Source organism: Cupressus sempervirens, chromosome 10 (assembly GCF_028749045.1).
Source record: "Cupressus sempervirens isolate cs-2001-9-10 chromosome 10, ASM2874904v1, whole genome shotgun sequence".
NCBI classification, from domain to species: Eukaryota; Viridiplantae; Streptophyta; class Pinopsida; order Cupressales; family Cupressaceae; genus Cupressus; species Cupressus sempervirens.
The window spans coordinates 720,285,509-720,296,309 of record NC_143127.1 but is presented as its reverse complement, the minus strand read 5'-3'; the positions used below and the strand labels follow the sequence as shown (position 1 = coordinate 720,296,309).

Here is a 10,801-nt window from a genome sequence, read left to right as displayed (position 1 = left end):
TGAAAAATTAGGGAGACCAAAGTTGTGCGCAATCTAATTCAGAAACAGCAGTGATCAGTTCTTACACAGTCTAATCCAGAAACAATGGCAATCGACTCTTGAACAATATAGTTCAGATACGGCCACGATAGCCTCTTAGGCTAATTTAGACTCCTAGCAAGTCTAGTTCAGAAGCAGCGATGATCGACTCTTACACAATCTAATCTAGAAACAACAGCGATCAACTTTTATATCATATTTTATGATCTATCATCAAGATGAAGAACTACCTGCGACGAACATGCTGCAAGCCAGTTCATAAGATCTCAGTGATTCATTCAGATGGGAGTGTGGGGGATCTAGAGGTGGAGAACGGGACAACTGCCTCTCAGCTCATGAAGAGGTACCCACAAAGAATTGTAAGCCATGCCAATTCTTTCTACTTTGGGCAAAAAGTGCCTGTTTTGTCTTCAGGGGAGAAATTGGAAGCTGGGCAGAGTTATTTTCTTCTTTCAGAGAAAATGGGGGGAAGCATTTTGTCAGCTGCTTGGTTGGCTTCTTTGGCTCCCCTTAACAGCAGATGTTGTGTTATGTCTGTAGAGACTTTTGAGATAGAGAAGAGAGAAGATGGGAGATTACAGCTCAAGATCTTGCCGGAGTTTATTCAGAAGCTTTTGGAGAATGGAAACAGGAAAGCTCAATGTAGTAGTAAAGATGGCTCTTTGGGGCATTCGGGCCTTTGCAATACTCCTCAGCTGCAGAAGGATTATCAGCAGATGGTGAGAGGCAGAGCTCGGGCTTGGAAGCCGAGGTTGGAAACCATTGTAGAGAAAGGAAATGGGTTCAAGCTTTTTGGCTTGAAAAGAAAACGTAGGGCTGGACTTCACAAACAATGAAGTTATTGTTGTTTTGTTATCAATGTACAGTTCATTTACTTTGTTTTCTTACTGAAATAGCCATCAAACAATGAAATAGGTAGTTATCAATGTTTGTATATTGTTTTACTGTGTTTTCTTATCAATGGAATAATGTGAAATTCTGGACTTCGCCATCCTGCAACATTTGTTGAAACTTCTATGGGTCAGGACCTTCTGCTGGTTTTATCAAAAATATTTGTTGAAACTTTGGCAGACTCTTTATGAGATTAGAACAACAATACATCACAAATTTATGTGGAATTTATTTCATATTATTGTAAATATTGAAATAAAATTATTTGTTGTTAATTGAGAAATTAAGAAATTATAATTGTAATAATAAATTTATTTTTGAATTTTATTTAAGGTTATGTTATAATGTTAAATAGAAATTATAGTCAAAATATATACTTTTAATTTTTTTAATTAAAAAAACTTTCTTTCAGCATTCTCCCTATACAAAAGAGGGAGCTCTTAAATAGATTACTAAGAAATTTCTTTTGGCAAGGATTTGGGAATAAACATAAATTGTCTCTAAATTTGTAGATCTTGTGAAGAGGGGGATTTTGGCATAGGAAACATTAAGGATCAAGGGATGGATCTAGGAGCAAAATTTAGTGTGCAAGGTGCTGAAAACCTCCATCTTAAATGTGCAAGAATTCTTTATAATAAATATTATAGATCTCTGAACCCTGTGGGAGTTTTCAAAACTAGGAATCCTCCAAGAGGATCTAGGTTATGGAATCTCATGCTAGATTATAAATTTTGTATTCAAGATAAAATAACCTGGAGTCTTGGGGATGAGCGTAAAACTCAGTTCTGGACAATACATGGGGAGGCTATAAAGCCATTGTTGAATTAGCCAATTTTGAAGTTACAAGATCAATTTTGGAAGCCCATTTGGGTAGCTATGTTAAAGACTACCTAGTTGTAGAAGTGGACACTCTGGATAGCTAGAAATGGAGATCTTTATCCATGTTTGATATCTCATCTAATGAATTAAATATGCTTTTAAAAATTTTGGAAGAAAGGAATATCACTTTTTCCCAAAGAGATGTTGAGCTTGTGTGGGATGGTTCCAAATCAAGAAATTATAACTCTAAAGATGGCTACTACTACTTAAGCAAGAAGAAAAATTGACCTAGTCACCATTCCCCAACTTCTATGTTGGGAAAACATTTGTATCCCCAAAATTGGTGTATTTTCTACGCAAGCTCTTCGAAATAAAATTTTAACCTTTGACAAATTTAGAAGGATGGGATACGAGGGGCCTAGTAGATGTCCATTATGTGAAAAAATGGAAGAGAATCTTGGTCATATCCTTCTAGGATGTGATTATTCAAATAGATGCTAGCTTTGGTTATTAAATAGACTAGGCATTAGACTTGCATTGCCTAACATCATCCTAGGTTTATTTCAACCACATGTGGCTCATTCTCAAACCCAATAGCATATTTAAGGGGTTATGGATAATTTCTCCTTCAAATCTAATCTGGGAACTATGGTAAAAAAGAAAAAAAGAGAGCTTTTAAAATCTTGAAAATGGACTAGGATTAACTTATTGCTAAAATAGAAGTGTTAATCATTGAGACCTTAAATAGTAAATTAACAAGGATTGCCAAAATGGAAAAACCTATGAAAGGAGAAACAAATGGTATGGGTTGAACATTTCACCCTTTACAGTCAAGGATGAAAATAAAGTATTCAAAAAGATAGCTATGTGTTTGGAAACCTCCTTTATTAGGTTGGCATAAACATAACTTTGATGAAGCCTCTAGGGGAAGTCTAGGAATAATGGGTATTGAGTGTTGTATCCATAATAGTGAGGGAATAGAAATTGCATGCTTAGAAAATCCCACTGGGTAGACCTCTAACAATGAGGCTGAACTCAAAGTTATCTCTGAGGGCTTATGAATTTTCTCTAAACTAGTTATAGAAAACTTGGAGATTAAAGGTGTTTTTTTCATTACAATTAATGCTTCGAGAAAACATTGTCCCCATTTTTTGACAGCATCAAAGTTTCAGAGATTAACTTATTATTCTGATCCTTGTAAGCTAAGTATTGTAGGTAGATGGTCTTTTGAGGTAGTGGCTTGGTTTGGGAGGGTCTTATCTTCTCCACAATTCAATGAGCTTTAGTTTGGTCTTTGTTTGGCTTAATTCAGACATCATTTTCTCTACTTACTATTTTTAGTAAGTGTTGAATCATCGAGATGGAACTCTACTATTTTTAGGAATGAGGTATGGTCATATGCAGCTTGGTCATGTCAATCCCTAATTCAGACAACATGTGAAGATGATGAGTAATAATCGAGATATTAATATTTATTTGGCCACAACAAATATTCTTTGAGCTTGTATTATTAAGTTATAATATAATTAATTATATTATAAATTAAGTCACTTAAAAAAATTAATTTGGAACTATATCTTTTATCCCACATTGGGGAGAAAAGTGAGTGAGTTCCCACAAGGAAAGAATAAAAGTGCATGAGAGGTTCTTTTATTATCATTCGATTATTGTCATTTACATTTGATGAGTTGTGTGGAACCAAGGGTTTCAACATTTTCCAATAGAGAACGAAGTTCTCATGTGTGCCTCCATTTGAGCTAGTGAAATACCCAATGAATTTGGTATTGGGAGGACATCATATAGGTGAAAGATCCTTCAAGGGGCTATAGTTGTTGGAGAAGACAAACCAGTCTTTTCATTATGTCAAATGTGTGGCCTAGGGCCACATTCATGGATTAAGATTGAAGGAATAAGTTGGATATTGCTATAGTAATGCCACTACAGTATCACTGCTACAGTAAGGTCGTTATAGTAATGTTGCTACAATAACGCTGATATAATGTCATCACTATAGTGATCTACTACAGTAATTCACTACAGTGTCACTGCTACTACGTGGACTCGCTACAATGAAAATCCATATTTCCTTGAGTAGTTTTCCAGGTTCCTATCTATTTCATTTGTATTGCATGGAGGATAGATTTTAATATTTCAAGGCATGTGTAAGAATTTAGAAATAATTTGTAATCTAATTTATATCAGAGTTTTACATCAAAATTTTTTGCCCTAATGTCTTATTGATGTAGATGCATATTTTCTCATTTATAGTCAATGCTTTATGTTACAAAAAAAAAAAAAAAAAAAATTTATTGTTGGTTGTTTGGAGTTTTGTAAGCATATCAATTAAAGTTTGTCATATATAGTGTACAAAGTGTTTGACGAAATTCTAAGGTTAGCAATTTGGAAATAAAAATCAGAATTAAACAGGTTATTATAGTGGTATCAGAGCTTGCTTGCAAAGTGTTTGACAAAATGTCAAACAACTACTTAGTATAGAAAATTTGGTGTTTGAAAAAGTTATAACTAGTTGGGGTTATTACAATGGTATTAGAGCTTGCTTACAAAATATTTGATGAAATTTCAAACAACTAAATTAGAGAAGAATTTGGTGTTTCATGAAGTTATAACCGGTTGGGGTTATTACAAAGCAACTCATGCCAAACTAGAAACTTGGCACTTTATCAACAAATTTTTTACGCTTCACTACGTCCTTTAAAAACATAACTATTTATCATATTTAGAGGGAAGGAAATGTCATAGAAGATAACTTAGCTAATAAAGGAGTGAATGGGATAATCATTCTTCCTAAAGACTTAACCTTCTAATCGAAATATTATCCTAGTTAGGTAAGAGGGGGTTCAATCTTAGTTGGGATACTCCTTAATAATCTTTTAATCTCCTCTAATATTACTATCGTTCTCTTTTTATTCATCTAGCCTTTAATATTTTATCTTGATGAAGCCCAAGTTCTAGTATTACTTATAATAAATAAATTCTATATGATTAATTATCAGAGAACATTCAATGGCTCTTTTTCCTAACTTATTACTAGTCATTTTGTTTAGATGTCTCTCTCTATAATCATTATGATGACATATTAGACAAAGATATCATTTTATTTTCATTTTTGTCCTTTCCATAATAGAGGTGGTCTTCACCTTTGATCAAAGGTTCCCCCCCCCCCACACCCCCCCCACCTTTTTGCCACTCTCCTCGAGATCATCATTGTCATAAAGCTGACAATCATGGGAATAACTATTTGCAAATGTATGAGGTTGTTATGATTTCTTCCTCTTTATTTATAGCTTGAGGTTCCTCACTTAATGCATATGGAAGTACGAAGAAACCCATCAAGCTTCAGATTTTGAATAGGCAAGTGGCCCTTGACACACCTATTACATTGCACCGCATTCATCATATTCTTTGTGTGAAGAATACAATTATATAAAAAGTCATTTTTGTTAGATAACTAGGGGGGAAGGGTGAATCAATTATATCTAGTTATCCTATAGGCCTTTCAAACACTTTAGTACCAATTCAACTTTATAAACATCAATAGCAATAACTCAGTGATCTCATTCAACTTCACAATTCAATCTTTTAGTCGATTTACTTCAAATTGTTATCTCATTATTTTTGTAAGTACTGAGTATCAGAAATATAAATTAGCTTTTACTTAACTATTGCCTAGTTGTTACTGAGTTGCAGTATTAAGTAAATATTATGAAAATCAACTTGCAACATTAATATACACACATTTAACACTTTGATTTAATGTGGAAATCATGTAAAGGGAAAAACTACCTAGGACTGGCAACCCAAATAATTTCACTCTTCTGAAGTGACGTCTGCTATGAACCAACCTTGTAAAAGCTTTGCATGCACATTTTTAGTGTGACCTAGTTAGAGGTTTTTAACATAAAGCTCATCTAGACCTCATTACTCCTTAATCTAGACTAAAAAGAGGCCTTCTTTAAAGGATTTACAAACATTGTGAATCGATGTTACCATTTTTAGAATGATTTAGAATAATTAAGAGGGTGGGGGGGCATGAATAAGTTAACCTTGGGTCCAGATGTATGAATTAAAATTTTCAACTTATCAAATAACTCAAATCTAATCTTTAATACTTGCTCTCTATAGAAACTTATTAGTAGTCATAAACTTGCAGTCAATTTTCCTAATAATAACAAAAGTTGCAAAATGTAAAATATTAAATAATAAACATCTCAAATAATATCCACACAAGTAAGACATTGATATTTAACGCGGAAATCCAATTTGGGAAAAATTACCAGTAACATGTCACCAATTTTTTACTCTTTTGAAGTGATCCTTATTAGGAGCCAATCCTATTAAAGGATATAGTACACACTATTAGGTGTGACCCTATTAAAGGATTTTATCACCCTATTAGGAGTGGCCTTCTTAGAGGACTTAAGAACATTCCATTAAAATGTCACCTTGATTAAATGATTTACAAATGACCTTTCGATCAACCTTGATTAAAGGATTTCAACTGATATAATGGTTAGAAAGTAACAAAAATTTGATCTAAATAAATATAACTCACTTTGCAAATACATATCACAACTCAATTCAACAATAGATTTATTGACTCACCTGCATTATCATTTCAATCATTGATTTGCTTGTCAACCTTACAAGCAATCACTCTTGACCTCAACACTTCATTGTTCAACATTTTTCTCAAGTTCATCAATCAACATAATCAACAACTTCTCCTACCTTACTAGTTTATCCCTTATTCCTCCTTAAATAGGTAGATTGATCTTTTGTCACTTAAACACCATAGTTGATCTTAGGTTTAGGTCAAATTCATTAAATCCTTCCATCTTTTCATTTTCTCCTTCTCATTCTAGAAACTTCTCAAAACTTCTCTTTTAATCCATGCTTAGAAATGCTCAAACAAGGTTTCTCTTGCATTAAATGTTCCAGATCATCAATCCTTATCTTCAACACGCTTTACATATTTCAAGAATTCAATTATGTCATCCAAGAATCTCAATTCCTTCACAAAATAACAAATGCTGACACTCGTCCAAAATAGTGTTCCTCGGCCTCGATCATTACTAGATAACTCAGTCATCACTAACTTTCTTGCTCAACTTATATTGATTTTGCTCAGTCCTTTTACTAGTGCTCAATCTAAATTTTTGATACTATGTCTTTACTGGTGCTAGATCGACACTAAATTTTCTCAACTTCTATTGTTCACTCGATCGACACTAGCACATCTTGGCTTCAACTATAAGCTCCTTAATATTCTACTTTGAAGATCGGAACTAAGCTTAAGTATATGTTCCTTCATTGATCATCTCTTCTAGGCTTCAACTTAGGTATCTTCTCCACATACTATTATGATTAAACAACACATTATCTTGTCAAAGTCCAACTAATCAAGTGCCCATTGTAATTTCCTCATAACTCAACCTTTCCACTAGGTCTTGTTGTTATCTCTTCTTCTCAAATCCTCTTCATCAATCACCTAGATATGAAACTCTACTCAGGTAGAAACTATCTCACCAATAAGGTTTGATATCAATGACAACATAATAATTGTTCCAATTGTAGTTCCCAAAAATCTCCCTCTTTCGAATTGACGAAAACACCTCTTGTTACCATACAATCCAAAATGCTTAACTTTCTTCAATCAACTTCCTCTTGGTTTAGTAACTGATCTTCATTAATATCCTTAGTTTCATTTTGATTCTCATCGTTGATCTCATCATTTAGTTTCATTCTAATTTTCATCTAGATGCAACTCTGATATGCAAAACCTCTAGTAATAATTGTAACAACTTCCTCTATCATATCAGAACAATATCTCCCTCTTTGATATACATCTTCTGAATTTCTTCACTATCTCTTTTGATGGAAACACCTTTATCTCTGCTTACTAAATAGGTAATTGACAATCCTCTTTTATTGTTTAGACAATCTCTCACTCTTTATTCATGTAGATGGTAACTTATGAACTTCCCTCTTTCATGTATGACTTCTCTCACCTATAATCTCTCCCTCTTTTTCACTGTTGATGGTAACTTCTCAACTTCTCCCTCTTTGAGAATAATTCCAAAGACACCTATAAAGATACTTCAACATCCTTAGTATCTCTTGGTCAATTCTCATAATTCGGTTCAACTTTTGTCATCTTTCTTATGACTGATTCAATATCTTGTGTTTCTCTCCTCACAACTTCAAGAGGGTCCTAAAGTGTAACCTTCTACATCAATTTGTAAAATATTTTGATCAAAACATTTGACATAGGGCTCAATCTCATCTTAAGTAGCCTTAGTTAGGGGAATCACCCTCAATTTGCCTCTTAGATATTCATGTGCATCCTTAGTAAGGCCTTTGTGAATATATTAACTATATGTTCCTTCATATTCACATGCTCCAATCTCACTTCTTTGTCTTGTACCAACTCTCTCAAGTAATGATACTTGATAGCAATATGCTTGGTATTATCATGCATCACATGATTTTTAGATATGTTTATAACACTTGTGTTGTCATAGAATATGACAACAAGTTCAGTGATCTATTCCTTCATTTCTTTCAACAATTGCTTGATCAATAAAATGTTAGAACAATTCATTATTGTTGCAACATATTCAACTTCTGTTGTAGATTGGGAGATATAATTTTGCTTCTTGCTTGTCTGTGAAACAAGTCTCTTTCTTAGGAAGACAACACCACTTCTTGTACTCTTTATGTCATCACATTTCCAGTCCAATCTACATCAGTATACACTTTTAATTCAAACTTGTCATTCTTCTTGTAATACAATCCATAATCCTTTGTTCCTTTTAGACATCTCAATAATCTTTTCACAGCCATCATGTAATTCTTCTTAGGATTTGCAGAAAATCTACCAACAATTCCAACTACTAGTGCAATATATGGTCTACTATGAACAACATATTATAACTTTCCAACCATTGATCTATATAAGGTTTGGTTCACATTAGTAGAATCATCACTTTTTGAAATTTTATGTCCCATAGCCATGGGTGTTCCTACTAGTCTTGAGTTTTCTATACCAAAAATTTCCAATATCTCCTTGATACACTTTGATTGAGTAATGTAGACACCTTTCTTCATTTGAAATGTTATCTAGGGTTTTGAAACCCTAAGTATTACCCCTTCCAAACAATTATAAATTTAAGAAAAAGGAAAGACCTTCAAAGCAAACAACATTATATTTAATTATTTAAATAATTAAATATTAATATTTATAAAATAATTAAAAATCACACTTTTAATATGTTCTTTCAAATAATTAATTCTTTAATTCCAAAAGAATTAATTATTACTATTATAATGTGATATTGAAGGTCAAATGATAAATGAAGTCGGTGGGGTAAGGTAAATGTAAAAAAAGAATTTGAAATAATTAATTCTTTAAAAAGAATTAATTATTCTTGTGAAATGAAATTATAAAATCTCTTGGGTAATTGATTAAAGTTGAGAAAAGATGTAAAATATTTAATTCTTTTATAAGAATTAATTATCATAGTAAAGTGTCAGAGAAGACAATAGAAGTTTGTTAAGAAGTTGCGGTGGAAAATTTATTTAATAGGGGTAAAACATTTGTAAAGGGGTTCTTCTTTTCCGAGCTAGAATTCTACAATTGTTGCTATAGGGAGAAGATAGTTCTATTTTGTGACAAGGGAAGGAGCTTATGTCTTATGCAGATTGATTGTAATAAGGGGATAGAGCAATACTACTCTTGTTTTATCATGTTTTTGAAATAAAGAGGGATATAAGTGTGTTTGATCTTGAGGTCATGTACATTTGTATATCTGATTTGGAAGGATTCTACGTCCTTTTATTTCTATTTTGGATGCAGTCCTTTCTTACTACATTGAATGTGATATATGTAGTTTTGTAATGTGAAAGACTTGGTAAATAGTCCTATGGATGTTTGCTAGTTTTTCTCTCATAATCTACTTAGCAATTTGATAATTGCTTTTATTCCATATTGATGGATGAATGTCAGAAAACCCTTCACGTCTTCAAGTTAAAGACATAAGCAGATATCACATTCATTGAATATCTTTATAAGGGAGTTGTACCTCTAAATTTAGAAGAAGATTATTAATAAAATGATAATCTATCCATTTGCTAGTACATTTTCTTCTTCTTTTGAATCATATTGAGTCATTGTTTGCATTTCTATCTGAAGGTCAAAACTATTTACTAATAGTTTTTGGTGACTCCGCTAGGGAAAGAAAGCAAATTCCAGTGCTTTTCTTTTCTTGTGAATATGAAGGTTACCTCCCTAAGGATGAAGGTTGGCAACTCTAATTCATTTTGGTGAAAGAATTTTGGTGTTATGGCTTTGGTTGCAGCCCAGCCATGGGGAGCTTAGATTGGGCCATTTGCTTTGTCCCAATACACAACCTTACCTCAAGGTTCAATATAATATCTCCCAAAGTTTTTTGGTAATGCAAATTAGGACCCTGATGATCACATCAAAGCATTTACAGTTGCCTACAGGATTCTTGGTGTGCAAGAAGAGAACATCTTTGTTAGATTATTTTTTGGAACCCTCAATGGAAGTGCAGCAGATTGGTTTCAGAGTTTACCAAATAGTTGCATCACTTATTGGAATGATCTTGAGGTAAAATCTCTACAAAGGTTTATGCTTGTGGTTGATGTTGCTAAGATGTAATAAATTTCTTTCAAATCAAGATCAAAGAAGGGGAAGTCATGAGAGATTTTATTGATAGATTCAATAGAATTGTTGGTAAGATACCCCTAACCAACCAACCAACAAAAAACAATCAGTTGTGTATTTTCATTGATGCCATGCAAACAGAAATTAAATTCTTGCTTCTTAATTTAAAAGTGCAAACATTGCAAGATGCACAAAGGGAGGCTATTAGTTTAAATCATGGCATGTTTCTAAGTGGAATGAAGTGTAAAGAAATTGCAGGAAGGAATTTATATTTGTGAACAACAAAATTATCCTAAGGAAAAGCCTAAATAGAAAAGGCTTATTTTGAAAGTAGTAAAATCAACA

The 10,801-nt window shown here is 32.8% G+C and overlaps 1 protein-coding gene across 1 annotated transcript; it reads left to right on the top strand.

Annotated features, from left to right (window-relative positions):
- The first annotated feature begins 257 nt into the window (after positions 1–257).
- LOC149535849 (uncharacterized) lies at positions 258–875 on the top strand. The gene has a single exon (XM_089806181.1). The coding sequence runs from the start codon at positions 258–260 to the stop codon at positions 873–875; it is 618 nt and encodes a 205-aa protein (XP_089662307.1).
- The last annotated feature ends 9,926 nt before the right edge of the window (positions 876–10,801 follow it).

What these genes read in the sequence shown, in the direction of transcription:
- LOC149535849 (XM_089806181.1), top strand. Translation starts at nt 258, where the DNA reads ATGAAGAACTACCTGCGACGAACATGCTGCAAGCCAGTTCATAAGATC.